The 17,539-nt window shown below is 37.7% G+C and overlaps 1 protein-coding gene across 2 annotated transcripts in view; it reads left to right on the top strand.

The window, feature by feature from the left end:
- Window positions 1-16,313, top strand: part of dnajc18 (DnaJ (Hsp40) homolog, subfamily C, member 18) — a 46,287-nt gene extending 29,974 nt beyond the window's left edge. Inside the window, exons 5-9 of one of the 2 annotated variants that reach the window (XR_009515872.1) lie at window positions 530-639; window positions 7,221-7,330; window positions 8,444-8,616; window positions 9,958-10,036; window positions 14,186-14,320. Coding sequence is in view for 1 of the 2 variants with exons in the window: in XM_059990272.1 (XP_059846255.1) it covers window positions 530-639; window positions 7,221-7,330; window positions 8,444-8,616; window positions 14,186-14,310 (518 nt within the window). In the remaining variant the exon portion in view is untranslated. Of the gene's footprint in view, window positions 1-529; window positions 640-7,220; window positions 7,331-8,443; window positions 8,617-9,957; window positions 10,037-14,185 lie in introns of both variants that reach the window. The other variant, XM_059990272.1, reaches the window with a different exon arrangement.
- Window positions 16,314-17,539: the final 1,226 nt, after the last annotated feature.

The raw sequence follows: 17,539 nt of genomic DNA, 5'->3' as shown, positions 1-17,539 counted from the left end.
TCTACCTTTTAACCAGTCCCTGTGTGCATTTTACCAAAAAACCCTTATTTCTGTGTGAAGGCCATTTGAAAATTCAGCTATTTTGCATCCATTAGTTTTCACCATCTCTGTCTTTGCCTTGATGTCGAATGTGATTTTTGCTTTCATGTTGCATCTGTCTGAGGATGTTTTGATTTTTCAGAGTTCTTTTCGCACTTACTGGATTTACTTATCAGTAAATCAGGCTATCAGGGTAACAGAATATTTCCCTTTACTCATTCCTTGGCTTGGTTGTCCTTGCAGTTCATTAGGACCATTTCAGAATCTAGGAAGTTATGGAAGAAAGTATATCTATATCCTCCAGCAAACAATACAGGACAAATATAAACACAGTTCGTGGATTATAGATTTGGGACCTGTAGCTAGTGTCTATAGATTTTAAATACATATTGTAAAGCTATTTACACTTCATACAAATCTGCCTTAACTATTGGATCTTATTATCTGTTTGAAGTGGTTAATAGAAAATCCTGTGGTGTGCTTTGATCAGGTAACATTCATGCCTACACAAATGGAGGGACAACGTACACCCATTTTTACCGTCGGCGCCGACATATGTATGAAAGGACAGAAGAGGAGGAACAGGAAAATAGAATCCAGGTCAGTTTTGTATTTCTAAGAAGATGTGATAGGTGAGATTGAATGGCATCAAGAATACAAGTGTCTTGTATGGTTAGTACATCTTAGATGAATACCATATCTTCCAATTGGGAGAGAAAACAATATATTTATTTTAAAGAATATGTTAAGTGCCTGTTATCACAAATTGCAGATCAAGCGTCTGTTGATATCATATGCATTTAAATCTGTTGTAAAGTATATTAACTACAATAGTAGGATTTGCCTTGATTTTGTTCTTGCTTATTGCTACTTGCAAGAGCAAAATTGACAGTCCTTTGTAGTAGATCTTTAGGGTTTTTGAATGCAGACAAATTGGCTAGTCAACACTTCCTTTTAAACAAAGGAGAATCATTGGCATGGTTATATGAAGTTCTTTACTCCAGATGGCCCACAGTTAATTTATTTCTTTAAAGTATGAATCAAAAAATCTTTAACAATAGAGCAAATATGTTGAGAGTTTAGAGGCCAGAATCACAGTTAATAACCTCTCCTCCAAGTCTGAAGAGGAACATGGATTGGGAGAGGAGAGATCCTCTTGCCTTTATGGAATCAATGTTGTTGAAAGGACAAAGTGGGTTCTGCATATAAATAAGAGCAGATTTCACAGGTTATAATTTTGGAACCATGTGCAAATTGGCATAGAGCAAATGGAGTCATAGAACACTGCAGCACAGAAATCAGCCCCTTTGGCCCATGCCAGCCTAGTCTTCTGCTTAGTTCCATCTACCTGCACCTGGCCCACAGCTCTCCATACCTCTCTCATCATGTACCTATCCAACATTCTCTTAAATGTTACAGTTGAACTCACATCTCTCACTTCTGCTGCAGCTTATTCCACATTTGCATCAGCCTCTGAATGATGAACTTTCCCCTCAAATTCCCCTTGAGTATTTCACTTTATAATAAGATGTGAGAACTGAATGTCTGTGTGGTTCAAGGAGTGGTGTGGGGCTTTCCATTGGGATGTATTTTATTGCAATAGGGCTGGGATCACTGCCATGGTAAATCAACTATATAGTTCTATGAGTACAACAATAAAGTAAGTAGTCAAGTGGTGGGTAGTGGCAAGAGAGTTCAGATGAGGGGGAATATGAAGAATGGTACAGTAGTATAGTGGTTAGCCCAGCTGCTTTACTACACCAGTGATCACCGATTGTGGTTCAAATCCCACTGCTATCAGTAAGGAGTTTGTATGTTCTCCTCATGTCCACATGGGTTTCCTTTGGTTGCTGCGGTTTCCTCCCACATTCCAAGTATGTACAGTTGGGGTTAGTTAGTTGTGAGCAGGCTATGTTAGCACCAGAGGTGTGGCAGATACTGCAGGCTGCCCCTGCGCAATCCTCAGACTCTTTTGGTCATTGACGCAAAGCAACACAGTTCATTGTATGTTTTGAAGTATGAATTTTGATAAAGCTAATCTTTTTATCTCTAATGGGGAAAAATGGGAACTATGAACCTACTAGATTGACATCTGTGTAGGGGAACCTGGGAGAATCTGATACGAAGGAGCAGTTGTAGAGACGTGCAGTGTGGAAACACATCCTTCAGCCCACGAGGCAGTTATAAAGATAAAAACAAGAGGAAAATCTGCAGATGCTGAAAATCTGAGCAACACACAAAATGCTGGAGGAACTCAGCAGGCCAGGCAACATCTAGAAAAAGAGTACAGTTGACGTTTTGGGCGGAAATTCTTCGGCAGGATAAAGTTTAGCCTTAGTTATCACATGTACATCGAAATACAGTGTAAAATGCATTGTTTGCATCAAATCAGTTCAGTGAGGATTGTGCTGGACAGCCCACAGGTTTTGCCATGCTTGTGCCAACTAGTATGCCCACAACTCCCTAACCCTAATTCGTGTTTTTGGAACCTGGGAGGAAATCGAAGTACCTAGAGGAAACTTGCACAGCTATGGATAAATGTACAAGCTGACAGACAGCAGTGGGAATTGAACTCCAATCTTACAGCTGGCACTGTAATAGCATTACCATAACTGCTACGCTACTGTGCTGCTGGCGCTTGAAAGCTTGGTAGGGTATAAGGTAATTAATGAGGACAATGTCAGAAATCAAGATCTTTTCACAGTTGGGGTAAGAGGGTGGGTAGTTTGCGATCAGTCCGCCATTCATACCTGGCACTTGGTACATATTCTTAATGTTCTCAGCACCATCCTGACTAAAAACCAGCAATGGCTAACATGTAAATATATGGTACATAGCCTAGAAGTTTATAGTATTAATTCAAAAACAAATGGAAAAGTCAAGCTGTGACAATGAAGAGAAGTTAAGGATAATAAAACAAAGAAAGATTTAGGCAAAGGAAATGTAAAGCAAAAGGGTAGTCAAGTGAAAATACAAAAGCACATTAAGAGAGCATCCATAGATAAGTAAAATCAGAAAATATTATCAAAAATTAATGTTTGTCTGTTAGTGAAAAATGGGGTATTATCCTGAGGCATAAAGAAGTAGCTGAGAAATGATAAAATGTCCTCTGCAAAGCTAAATCAAGGGAACACTATAGACCTGGAATAATAGATAATCACAAATAAGCTAAGTTTTTCGAAAAGCTGGTAATGAATTAATGGAACAAATGCTCAGGTTCTTTGGAGTTAGAACCCTGGGTTTTTAAGGTGTCTCTGAAGATGGTGTATAGAATTGGTTGTTACCTTCCAATATTTTCAGTAGATTTGAAAATTATCCACGTATTTGAAAATAGCAGATGTAAGTCCACTCTTTAGGAGGGAAATGAGGAACTTTGGACTTGTTAGAATGACATCAGTATTACAGAATGTGCTGGAACTTTAATGAGGAAATAGGAAAGATGCAGTTGCAGAATAATGATGGGAACGGGCAAAACGATGTTTGACATTTGTTTTTTTTCAGGTTGTAAATAGTTGCTGTAAATGAGTCCAAGTGTAGTGAGAGAGAGCAAATGGGGGGAATGGGACTGATGGGAAATTTGTTGGGTTGTAGTTAGTGAGGGGGTGGAGGATTTTCCTAGGCCACAGTGTGGTATCAGCTGACAATTTGGGCGGTGCAATTGAATTTAATCTTGACAGGTGTGAAGTGAGGACATGATATTACAAGTGCTGGAAATCTGGAGCATGCACAAAGTAACTGGAGGAATTCAGCAGGTCAGGTAGTGTCTATGGAGGGAAATGGGCAGTGAGTGTTTCAGGTCATGACCATCATCAGGATGGGAAGCAGCAAGGAGGGGGATTGTCAGTGTAAAAAAGTTGAGGTGGGAGAAGGTGGAGTAAGGACCAGTGAGTCCTGGGTGGATGCAGGTGAGGGGGTAATGGGCAGATGAGGGAGGGTCGAGAGTGGGAATGATGTCAGGAGTTGGAACATAACTGGTGGAAGTGATAAAGGGATGAAGAAGATAGAATCTGATAGGAGAGGACAGTGCTCCATGGAATGGAGGGGAATCGGTGGTTGGAATCTGTGGAGATGGGCAGTTAGAAAGGTGGGGAGTGGGAAAGACGGTGAATTGGGGGCAGTGGTACCAGGAGAAAATGATACATTTGGGAAGGTCAAATATGGGGAGAATATGCAGAGTAAATGGTAGAGCTCAAGGGAGCATTGATTGAAAAAAGGGACCTTTGAGTATAAGACCACAGACCCTGAGAGTGACAGTATAAGTAGGTAAACGAGGAATATGGCTTCAGTGGCCATAATGAAGAAGGTCCTCTTCAATTTTTTAAAAAACATTTATAAGGCCACACTTTGACTATTGTGTGCAGTTCTGGTCACCACATTGTAGAAAAGATATGATTGTGTTGGAGAGAATGCAGGGGAAATTCATCAGGATTGCCTAGATTGGAGCTTTTCAGCTGTAAGGATAGACTGCTTAGGCTGCATTTGTTTACCCTGGAGCACAGGGGTGACTTGAAAGAGGTATACAAAATTATGAGGTGGGAGTAAATTAGGTAGATAGTAAGAATCCCTCGGTTTGGGTGTCTTAAATAAGAGGGTACAGCTATAAGACCATAGGACATAAGTGTAGAGTTAAGCCATTAGGCCCATTGAGTTTGCTCTAACGTTACATCGTAGCTGATCCATTTTCCCACTCAGCCCCAATCTCCTGCCTTCCCCCTGCATCCCTTCATGCCCTGACTAATTAAGAATCTTATCAACCTCTGCCTTAAATATACCAAATGGCTTGGCCTCTGCAGCCACCTGTGTCAACGAATTCCATAGATTCACCACTCTCTGGCTGAAGAAATTCCTCTTCATCTCTGTTCTAAAAGGGCACCCCTCTATTATGAGGCAGTGTCCCTGGTCTTAAACTACCCCACCAAAGGAAACATCCTTTTCATATCCACTCCATTGAAGTCTTTCAACATGCAATAGGTTTCCCTCATTCTTCTGAATTCCAGTGAGTAGAGGCCCAGAGCCATCAAACGCTCCTCATATCACAAGCCTTTCAATCCCACAATCATTTTCATGAACCTCCTTTGAACCCTAATCCAGTGTCTGCACATCGTTTCTTAGACAGGGATGAGGAGTCTGAAGAGTAGTGAATTGAGGGGGAATAGTTGAATTGACTTTATTTCTTACATCCTTCACATACAGGAGAAGTAAAAATCTTTACATCTTTGTCTAAATGTGCAATCATAGTAATTATAATAATTTATTATTTATTATTATCATTGTGACAGAATACACTCAAATCAGCGTGAATTAATCAGTTTGATGGCCTGGTAGAAGAAGCTGTCCTGGAGCCTGTTGGTCCTGGTTGAGGTACCATTTCCTGAATGGTATCAGCTGGAATAGATTGTGATTCGGGTCCCCAATGATCCTACACAATGGCCCTTTTTACACACCTGCCTTTGAAAATGTCCTGAATCATGGGAAGTTCACAACTACAGATGCACTGGGTAATCTGCACTACTCTCTGCAGAATCCTGCAATTAAGGGAGGTACAGTTCCCATACCACTCAATCGTGCTCCTGTAGAAAGTTCTTAGGATTTGGGGGCCCATACCAAGCTCCCTCAACTGTCTGAGGTGAAAGAGGTGCTGTTGTGCCTTTTTCACCACACAGCTGGTGTGTACAGACCACGTGAGGTCCTCAGTGATGTAGATACTGAGAACCTTAAAGCTGTTTACCCTCTCAACCTCAGATCCATTGATGTCAACAGGGGTTAGCCTGCCTCCATTCTTCCTGTAATTCACAACCAGCTCCTTTGTTTTTGCAACATTGAAGGAGAGGTGGTTTTCTTGATACCACTGTGTCAGAGAGACGACTTCTTCCCTGTAGGCCTCCTCGTTATTGTTTGAGATAAGGCCAATCAATGTAGTGTCGTCGGCAAATTTAATTAATAGATTAGTGTTCATTTTTGAAAAGCAATTGGAATCTGGACTGTACTGCTTGAGGTGATGTTGAAGGCATCTAAATGAGACTTGATTCATAGAAGGCTACAGACCAAATGTGGGCAAATGGGACTAGTCTACATAAGTACAATGGTCAGCAGGGATCTTGTGGTCCAAAAGGCCTATTTCTGTGACTCTAAATCAGCATAGATAAAATGTGTCAGAAAATCAGAAACAAAATATAATGCAGAAATCACAAGTGATTAGGAAGGCAGACAACATATAAGCCTCTGGCTTGGGGATATGATTATAGCAGAGTGGCATAGTGGTTAGCGAAATGCTTTGCAGTGCCAGCTGTAAGACTGAGGTTCAATCCTGCTGCTGTCTGTAAGGAGTTTGTGATCCCCCTGTGACCATGTGGGTTTCCTCCCACATTGCAAAGGCATGTGAGTTAAAGTTAGTACGTTGGTGCCAGAAGCATGGCAGTACTTCCAGCAAATCTCAGACTGTGTTAGTTGTTTGTTCAAACAGTGTAATTTAGAGTACTGTATGTTTTGATGTTTCGATGTGCACGTGACGAATACAGCTAATCTTTACATGAGTAGAGGTGTTTTCCACTAGTGGTATTGAGTCTGGGTAGAAGGTTGATGTAACCTTTTCTTGGAGGAGAATAAAAGAGGAAATTCAGTGAAGATTAATTCCAGGAATGATGGGTTTGTCACATGAAAAAATAAACAGATCAGACCTTCACACTCAAGTTAAGAAGACTGAGTTACACTAGTCGAAATGCATACTGTGGACAGAGATGCAGAATTCGTCTTTCCTCTAGCTGTGCTGTTTAAACTCAGGGGTCACAGACTCAGAATAATGGGTTGGTCGTTCAGAATTAAGGTGAAGAGAAATGCCTCCATGTATCAAGTGGCAAATCTGGAATTCACTACAGAATGGGACTGTGAAGGCTTAGTCTCTGAGTTTATTCAAGGCAAACATCAATAGGATTTTAAAATTAAGGGAATTGAGGAAAGTGATAAAGATTAAAGGTAAAGATCAGCCATGGCCTATTGAACAGCAGAAAGATAGGGCTAAATGGCCTCTTCTTTCTGTTTCTTATGTTCTTATAAGTAAAGAAGTTGGTTGCCAAGAAACATTAAAGCAAAGTTGAGGAATAAATTGGTATCCATTATGATTTAAGTGGATAAGAGCCATTTTATCTAACCATTTAACCATTTTCTGCTTTAACATTTTGCAGGGCACTTATTCAGCATTTGTGCAGCTATTACCAATCTTTATTTTAGTTCTGGTGTCGCTTGTGGCCCAGTTGATGGTGACCAATCCTCCTTATAGTCTTCAATACAAACCGTAAGTTTGTTTGTGAAATTAATTTATGCAAAGTGTTCTTCATTCATCTTTAATATTTTTGTATTTTATTGGAAAAAACTTGAAAATAAATAAAGTTAACTAAAATAGAAACACTAAAGAGACAGCACATTGTTTAAATTTTGCAAAATAATTCAATATGTCTCATTTATTTATTTTGCCTAATGACTGCTCTTGATTGTTTGAGCTGGCTTAACAGATTCTGTAAATTGTACTTTTTGAGTGGCAGAGAGAAAATGACAATCATGGTATCCAGGGCTGGATGTAGTCTACATAGTGGTTGCCTGTTTAAATCCTTTTTAAAAGTTTTTAAATGTTTCTGGTCATCAAAAATATTTTAACAATAGATTAAATAAGTTTCATGAAAATTAATTAATTAAAAACCATTAAAATGAAGTAAAAGAAATAAAGCACTTTCTTTCTTGGACCCTTCTCCTCACATGCTCAGTGACGCTGAGGGATTGAGTGCTAATTGCTTCTGCACCATTTCCTCATGGAGTCACTGCAGTTTTGACATCTGACCTTCAGGACATTTTAGTTATTTTGACCATGCTCAGGCATAATCGAGAGTTTCAGCTGAAATGTGAATGGAATGAAGCTAACAATCGGCAAAATACAGTTCAAGGTATGCTTTTTGTAGCTGTGTAACCACAAGGTGGCAGAGTTACATTTTAAATAATATAACTCTTATTACATTGAGTAATAATGCAATAGAAATTTCAAATACCTGCTTTTAAGAAGTTGCATACTGGCTGAATATTAAGAAGTTTCATCAGCATTCAGACTTTTAAATAAATGTAGTTTTTGGTCAAAAATTTGTAATCAATAAATAAATAAACAAACAAAGAGCAAACTAACCAATTCCTGACTTGTAAAGCTATAATGAAGACATTAAATGCCAATGTTACAAAAAATCTCAACAGGAAATTTCACAAAACTGGATAATCAGAAAATATGCAAATACTGTACTTTTCTATTCATTTTTGAAGTAGTATAGTTAAAAACCTTGAATACTTTAATCAATGTAACAGTTGAGTTTTTATTTTCTGCTGAGCTCTACATGCAAGCTAGCTGAATATTGTATTCCAATAACAGGTCATTGGGCCACATCTTGTCGAGAGAAACAGAACACTTAAGAGTAACATATTTTGTCGACAAAGGATTTGAGAAGGAGTACAGAGGCAAAGCACTACAAAATGTGGAAACTAGTGTCGAGAATGATTACATTGATTATCTTCAAAAGAGCTGCTGGAAAGAAAAACAGCAAAGTAAGTATGCGCTTAAAGTCTCTGTTTTACTAATTAAATAAATCTTAAATGTATATTGTGAAGGATTATAGGATTTTGTATAATCCTAAAATTGTCATACCATTGAAAATAGGATCACTTGGCCAACCAGTTGGATTCATGTTCTCAGCTGTAAGAACATGGGGGATAATATTTTGTGGATAAAGGCCTCAGTGTAATTTTCAATTTAAGTTAGTGTTTTCCACAATCATACCTTCAGACAAACTGCATGTGTATTATTGGGGCCAACCATATGGGGGAGCTCAGTGACCATGAGGAGAACTGTAGGTCCACAAATATCTGGTTTCATGATTTGTTGTAACTAATTAGTAATGGCATCAATTGTGATGCTCTTCAATGCAGTAGGATTCTATTGTCTTTTAATTGCCAATCATTGACAAATACTTATTGTGCAGAAATATGCAATATGATCTATTTGCATCAGTTGAGTTTGTGCACGGATTGTTGCAGGGTTGCATTGTGAATTTGGTTGCATTGAGCTCTTAGAAGGAACTATAAAACATGTGCTTCTCGGATACTAATATCCATTACGTGGGATTCCATTTTTTCCCCCCTCTGCCTGGAAAGTGTAAGCAAATGAATTTTGCTAGAATATCAAAGTGGAAGAGTTGACCATTTATAATAAAGTAGATTATTTTGTTTTGGTCTGTGCATTCTCTGATGATAGAGGTCTTTTGTAGACCATCAGGATGTATTTCACTTTGTTTTTTGTATTTTTAGCTAAACTCTTCAAACTAATGTTTCAGACTTTTCCTCCCTTTGTTATAAAGTACATTGTATTGAAAGAATGCTAGCGATATCAGAACTGAAGAAAAGACAGTACCAAAATATTACCTGACTAAAACTCTTAGCACATCTTGCATTTTAAATTAAGATATAGGCTTTCCAGCGTCCATCATATTTTGTGGAGATCAAAAATGGATTTCTTGCTCAGAAGGTGAACACAGAGTCTATAGATCAGAGATTAAACAGTAGTGTAGTCATGAACTGTTTCTGGGTTATAGAAGCAGAGGTACTTACTATCTTGAAGTTAATTCGGATGGAAAAATCCCAATATCCCGGCAAGAGTAATACGTTTCATTTAATATTGGTACTAAGTATTAAACAATTCAGTTGCATACTTTTTAAACAATAAATGTACATTGATAACTTAAAAAAATAGCTGGTCTGGGACGGCACGATTAAAGCCATGGATTTTCAAATTTCAAATGAATGAAATTGCAGAGTTCTATCTCTGAATAACCTGGATCACAAATTTAATTTATTTATTGCTGTTAATACTTGCATATTCTTTCCTCTCAGACTTTGTAGGAGGATAGTGCAGAAATTGCATGGGCCCTGCAGAGTTATTTAAAATGTCCTTAGCCACGGTGAGGCTCAGGTGAGTTGCCAGAGAACTTAAGGAGAGCCAATATTGTTCTGTTCCTCAGAAAGAGTCCCAAGAATAAATTGGGAAAATATAGGCCAATGAGCCTCAAGCCAGTAGTGTATACATTACTGGAAAGTATTCTAAGAAACATGGTATTTTTTAAATAAATAAAAGGTAAAAGAGAGTTAAGGGTAGATATAAGACCAATAGAAAATTACGCTGGAGATATTGTAATGAGAGACGCAGAGATGGTAGAGGAACTGAATGCATATTTTGCATCAGTCTTCACAGTGGAAGACACCTGCAGTATACCAGACATTCAAGAGTGTCAGGGAAGTGAAGTATATGCAGTTAAAATTATGACCGAGAAGGTGCTCAGGAAGCTTAATGGTCTGAGGGTGCATCAATCTCCTGGACCTGATGGAATGCACCCTGGGCTTCTGAAGGAAGTAGTGGAAGAAATTGTGAAGGCATTAACAGTGATCTTTGAAGAATTGATAGATTCTGGCATTGTACTGGAAAATTGCAAATTTTACTCTGCTATTTAAGAAGAGTGGGAGGCAGCAGAAAGGAAACTATAGATGTGTTAGTCTGATATCAGTGGTTGGTAAGTTGTTGGAATCAATTGTTAGGGATGACATTACGGAGTACCTGGAGGCACATGACAAAATAGGCCAAAGCCAGCATGGTTTTTTGAAAGGAAAATCCTGCCTGACTAACCTACTGCAATTTTTTGAGGATATTACAAGCAGGGTAGACAAAAGAGATACAGTAGATGTGGTGTAATTGGATTTTCAGAAGCCATTCATTTCTAGAGGTATAGAATATAAGAGCAGAGATATGATGTTGAGGCTCTGTAAGGCACTTGTGAGACCACACTGGGAGTACTGTGTTCAGTTTTGGAGTCCTTATTTTAGAAAGGATATACTGACATTGGAGAGGGTTCAGAGAAGATTTATGAGAATGATTTCAGGAATGAAAGGGTTACCATATGAGGAACGTCTGGCAGCTCTTGGATTGTATTCCCTGCAGTTCAGGAGAATCGGGGGGTATCTCATTGAAACATTCTGAATGTTAAAAGGCCTGAACAGATTAGATATGGCAAAGTTATTTCCCATGCTGGGGGAGTCTAGGGCAGGAGGGCACAACTTCAGGATTGAAGGACATCCATTTAGAACAGAGATGCAGAGAAATTACTTTAGACATGGGGTGGTAAATCTGTGGAATTTGTTGCCGTGAGTGGCTGTGGATGCCAAGTCTTTGGGTGCATTTAAGGGAGAGATAAATAGGTTCTTGATTAGCCAGGGCATCAAAGGGTATGGAAAATGGCAGGGGAGTGGAGATGACTAGAAGAATTGGGTCAGCCCATGATTGAATGATGGAGCAGACTCAATGGGCTGAATGGCCTACTTCTGCTCCAATATCTTATGATCTTATATTCTTATGATATATAAGTATTTGGTTAGATAAGGCGTGATGCAATATGGCTTTGTGCATGGTAAATCCTGTCTAATGAACCTTAAAGTCTTTTCAGGAGGTTGCCAGGGAAGTTGATGAAGGAAATGCAGAGGACGTTGTCTACATGGACTTTAGCGAGACCTTTGAAAGAAGTCTTGCATGGGAGGCAGGTCCAGCAGGTTCAGTCACTTGGCATTTTGGATGAATTAGTAAAGTGCATTGAATATAGGCTTAGCAGGAGAAGCCAGAGAGAGGTAGTAGATGACTGCCTCTCTGACTAGAGGCCGTTGACTAGTGGTGTGTTAGCTCTGTTGTTATTTATCATCTATATTAATGATTTGGATGATAACAGATTTACAAGTAACACCAAGATTGTGGACGTACTGGATAGTGATGAAGGCAATTAAAGCTTGCAATGGATTCTGGACCAGCTGAAGAAAGGGGTTGAAAAATGGCAGATGAAATTTAATGCAGATAAATGTGAGGTGTTACACTTTGGGAGGACAAACCAGGATAGGACTTACATAGCGATTGGTAGGACTCTGAGGTGTGTGGAAGCACATGATCTGGAAATACAGATCCGTAGTTCAATGAAAGTGGCATCAAGAATTTCCTTACTTGAGGAGAAAAGGGGTTGTCCATTCTTCGGAATGTGGGGGAGTTGTTATCATGAGCCTGAACAATTGCACAAAAGCAAAAACACGGGAATTCACATCCTTCTTCACGATCTCAAATGTCCATAAATACATTAATCACAATAAGACCTCAATTTCATTGCATAACCAATCAATAATTAACCATTTTCCAGGAGCCAACACTCTTCCCCATCCTCTAGACTGAACTCTTCCACTGAGCCAGCGCCATCACAAGCACTTTTTAAAACACCACACCCATCAGTTGGGTCACCTGAGGTTGAATTTGATGGTAACATTCTGGATTAATTTGTAATGTTCATCCTATTAAAGGTGTGTTGGAGGTCTGTTGGGAACATCATAAGAAGAATGTTTTTGGTTTTGAGTGGCTGGTTTCTTATCACGCTAGGAACATGGGTTTGTTGGATTATGCAATATGTCCCACTGTAACTCCATCTTCTCTGTAACTCCATCTTGGTTTTATCCAATGACTTTAGTTGATTTTAGATTGCACGGCTTAATATAGTCTAAGGATTCTGTTATGCCTGAGAGTCTGTTGGTTCAACAATATATTAATTAAAATGTGTTAACCATTTTTACAGGTGGATCAAAAAATAATTTAACTGGGAATGTTGGTGTGGCTGTTTTGGGGACGATAAAGAAACAACTTTTTGACCCTTTATCAGTATATATGCAAAATTGGTTGCTATCATTTTAGTGGGTGGAGGAAATTTGTCCTTACCAAGTTGTAATTTGTTAAGCTTCTTTTTCAGTTTTGCTGAAAACAGGTAATTCCAGCAGTAGATGAGAATCATCAAATATTATTTCATATCCAGAGTACTGGTTTATACATTTGCTTCTTATGGGTCCCTGAATGTAGAGATGTTCAGGGGAATGAGTGGGATGATTGTTTAGCTAACAAAGCTGTTAACAATTTAACAGTGGATATAGACCTTCCACTTAGCAAGTCATAAGCTAAGGGGTTGGTAGGGTTAAGAATTAGAAAGTTTTGGCAAGACTTGTTGGATAATGGGCATAAGGGGAGACACCTTTACAGAGTACATAAAACTGCTGGGCTTATGAGAGAAGGGAATGAATTGTAGTGACAAGATTTAGAATTGGGCATATGATGCTTAATTGCTTCTTGTTGGAGAGCATTATGGGTTGTGTAGGTGTTATCATTATGAAATGGTTGAATGCATACTGTTATAGTGTGAAGCATACAAGGTTGAAAGAAATTAAATGCAGGCTTCATTCCTGATGAAAGGTCTCGGCCCGAAACATCGACAGCACTTCTCCCTATAGATGCTGCCTGGCCTGCTGTGTTCCACCAGCATTTTGTGTGTTCCAGGCTTCATTACTGTCTTTGGGGGGGGGGGGGGGGTGATAGATTTCATTTTAAAAAAATGAGAGTGACCTTAATTCACAGTATTTTCTTTCATTATTTACAATCTATAGGGCCTTTTGGGTAATATAGCTTTCATTTGAAAAAAGAAGTAGAAGGGATTTTAATTTCCAATTCTCTACACCACACTCCAGTCCAGTTGATGGTGATAATGCACCTTCAAATTGGACTCAGTCAATTGCTACTAAAAGTCAAGATACCCTCCCTGAAATTGAAAGCAACAACAAGCAGGACTCTTCAAAGAATGCCACTGTCCTGGAGTGTGCAAGTACAAACAAAAGGGTCCATGCTGTGCCTTAGCCTGGCATGTGCACCAAATAAGCGTAATGTCAACGATGCCAGACAGGGTAATGAGATTTATGGGGCTACTGGGGGGGGGGGGGGGGTGGTGGAGGAATAAGAAATTACTTGTGGCAGACCTGCTCAGTTACAATGATTCTACGACTGTTATTAGCAAAATCAGATTGTTCTGATGTGACCTTGGGCTCAAGCACAGCTTCTAATTTATGCCAAAATATATTTCTATATTTGAGTGTATTGATGATACTTTCCAGCAAATCATATTTCTATTCCTTCGTGGAAAATTTTGATCATGTTTGGATTGTTCTTTGTCTATGTATGCAATAAGTACTATTCATTTGAATAAAGATTTTTTTTGGTTTACAGAAACTGATCTGCTAAATTTGGCAACATTGTACAGGGACGAACGTCTGAAGCAGAAGGCTGAATCTATTAAGGCAGAAAATTGTGAAAAGCTGACCAAGCTTATTGAACTTCAGAGGAAAGGGTGACAGCAGTTCCAGATTCACATAATACTGCATTAAAATAAGCAAAGTTCCAAAATCATTGCATCATGTTCCAGAGCTAAACATACTAGTTTCCTAAACTTGAATGCATTTTGCAAAGTATTATCCATCATAGTTTTGAAGGAGAAGCCATAACGTAGTATTGTTGCTAAGTTACATTAAGGTTTGGTAGCTACAGTCTTACATGAAGATATGCTATAAACAGAACTGATGGAAGGATCGCGACTTGAAATAGTGGCTGTTTCTCCGTAGATGCTACCTAACCTCCGAGCATGTCCATCAATATCCTTTAATATTTATTGTTCCATCATCTATCATAGTTTTTGTTTTTAGCAGTATTTTATTGTTCTGGTAAATTATATTCATCACCTTTCAGTAAAACTGGATATTTTTAAATAATACATCTAATTCTGTGCCTGCACCTTCAGTTGTAAAATGTCATTGGATCAGCACTTGAAATGCTTTAGGATCCATGACAAAGGGCTTATAGCTGAAAAGATGGATTAACCTAAATAGTTCATTTTTGGGGTGGTGGGGACTTACTTTGTGATCAAATCACTACCCAACACTTTATACTACTCGCATAAATTAATAACTTGTGAATTCTTGGTATTTTCTTTGCTGAAACCATTGTCATATTAAGCATTTTATTTATCATTATAAACATGTTGAAATGTATTGTCTGAAATTTTATCATGTATTTTGCACATCTGTTTTTTTTTGAGGTTGCATGGATGTACTGTGAAACTCTTCAAGTTGGAGCTGAACTGACGATTGCTGAACCAATCGTTCTCGCAATTTCTTTGCCTGCGTATTTCAGAAGCACTGTTGATATGGTGCAATTGTTTTATACTTCTGAATTAAATGTGCATTAAGTAGAATTTCTGAATAATTGAGGATTTTGAAGAACTTTACTCATTTTAAACAAAATTATTGAAGCTACTTTTTAAAATCCAGGGGAATTTATTTGCACAAAGTGATGAGGTAGAAAATAACTTTTTCCACATATGGTATCTTGTAAATGTGGCTTCAAGTATGTAACTAGTGAAGGAATTGTGCATATTGGTGTTTATTTAATGTACATATTTATTAAAACAAATCACACAATTTATAATATTGCATGTAACAATATTTAAAATTTACATCATGTATTGAAAAATGTTTTTATTTGAATTACTATGGTATCTTGAAGGCCAAGAAGGCCAAGTATCTTGAAATCTGTATATCATGTTACAATTCTGAACCTTGAATTATGTTCAAATAAAATATTTTTTAAAGGTGATCATTGTCAATTTGCAGTTTTTAAAAATATAGTTGATCTAATGAAAGGTATTACAAAGACAAGTAGTAAACAAACCAGGTAATGTATAATAGGACTATATAAATACTAATCATCTACTAAAATTTAAGTATTTGGGAACGAGGCAATTTTTATAAAAATGGAATCAATTCCATTCTCAAAGTATGTCAATGGTGCTGATTACTTCTAAGTACCATACCAGTCAATTATTTATTAATTTATTCTTTATCAAATACCTTCAGCAAGTGCATCTTGTTCAGTGTTTACGCGCTTTGTAAGATCCACTGATTTTATCAGATTAAAGAGTAAATCGCTATTTCCACTTTCAGCAACTACAAGAGGTGATCAGAATTGAAAATTAGGACTGTGCTGAATTATTGTTTTTAATGTCCTTTTAATTGGAGTTGGTATGGAAATCCTTGTTGCCTAAACACTTTTAAAAATTAGGGGAAATGAAAATCTAACCAAAGAAAATCAGTACTGAAAATCATTATTTTTTGGATTGGTGCTTTAACTGAGTTAAAATTCCGAGATAAACTACTTTGCCTCATCATTCATTTCAGTCATTCAGTGATTGGTAGTCAGGCCTTCACTGTACCAATCCTAAATTCAGATTCTGTTCTAAAAAGTATTTCTCTAGTACTATAAGTACTTTTAAAAAACTTCTGTTCCATGGTAGATGTATGTCTTGATATCATTTTTAATAATTCCTTTGTAATTTACTAAAATTGGTTAGTATTTTATATATGTCAGATAAAGTTTATGTTGACTGAAGTTCTGTATGTTCCATTAGTTTGACCCAAGAGCCGGTTGGGATAGAAAAGGAAATTTTCCTTTCATCTTATCTTGATGCTGCTGTGCCAACCATTTTGTGAAATGATCATTTGAAGAACATGGCCTTTAAATTTGTCTGTCCTTCAGAACAGTTCCGTTCATTGACATAATGATAAAATTGTACAATCTGAGATTTTCCAGCAAACTTCTGAACAAAATCATTTGGTTCTAATTTTGAAAGCTTTGACATATTCTTACTCATCTACATGCATCAGCGGGACAGAAATTGACAGCATTTGTAATTTAAAATGTATTTTTCCTACTGCTGTATTATGAGGTTAAGTTTGAAAATGTTTTTTTCGGCTTTGTACTGACACATTTACTTTTTCATATGACATCAAAGTCTAGCAACAACAATTATAGAAACAAAATTCTTCCAGAAACAGAATATTGAGGTTCTTGCATATCAAATTTTAAAGGTTGAAGGGCAAGCTGATCTTACCATGTAGATCTTTGGCTCTATAAATTGAGAGATGGCAATGTGAAACAAATAAGTTATGCTAAGCCTTAATAAATTGTTAATCAGACCACAGCTGGAGCTTTATGTCCAATTTTGGCCACTGCACAAGATATCAAGTCCTAGGAGGAAAAAGGGAGTTATGGGAAGAGATTGCAGAGGCTGGGATTTTTCTTCAGTGCAGAAAAAGGTGAAGAATTTTAAGAAATAAGTTGAAATGGTAAATAATATAGTGGGCTGAAATAAACTGTTCATTAGAAAGCATGGCAATAATTTAAAAAACTGAAAGAACGAAACTGGACTGCACTTTCTAAAAAAACTGGACTTGCATAAGGGAAATGATGACACCTTTGTGTATTGTTGTGAAAGATTTTTTTCCTCTATTGTGACCTTGTTACAGGAACAGAAGTAGGTCATTTAAAATGTATTCTCTACAGTTCATTCACTTCATTTGACCTCATTGTATTATTCATATTTTTTCATTTGTGGCCTTTAAGATAGTTCTCCCATCTGAAATGTATAACCCTGTGTTTCTGAGCATTCAGTATATTAATTGGATAGTGAAGTTGAGTAAGCATTTCTTGCTACCAGCAGTTTTCCCTGGCCAGTAATGTTTATTTTTC

Source organism: Hypanus sabinus, chromosome 15, assembly GCF_030144855.1.
Source record: "Hypanus sabinus isolate sHypSab1 chromosome 15, sHypSab1.hap1, whole genome shotgun sequence".
NCBI lineage: Eukaryota > Metazoa > Chordata > Chondrichthyes > Myliobatiformes > Dasyatidae > Hypanus > Hypanus sabinus.
The sequence above is the reverse complement of the archived record's forward strand: the minus strand, read 5'-3'. Positions and strand labels throughout refer to the sequence as shown.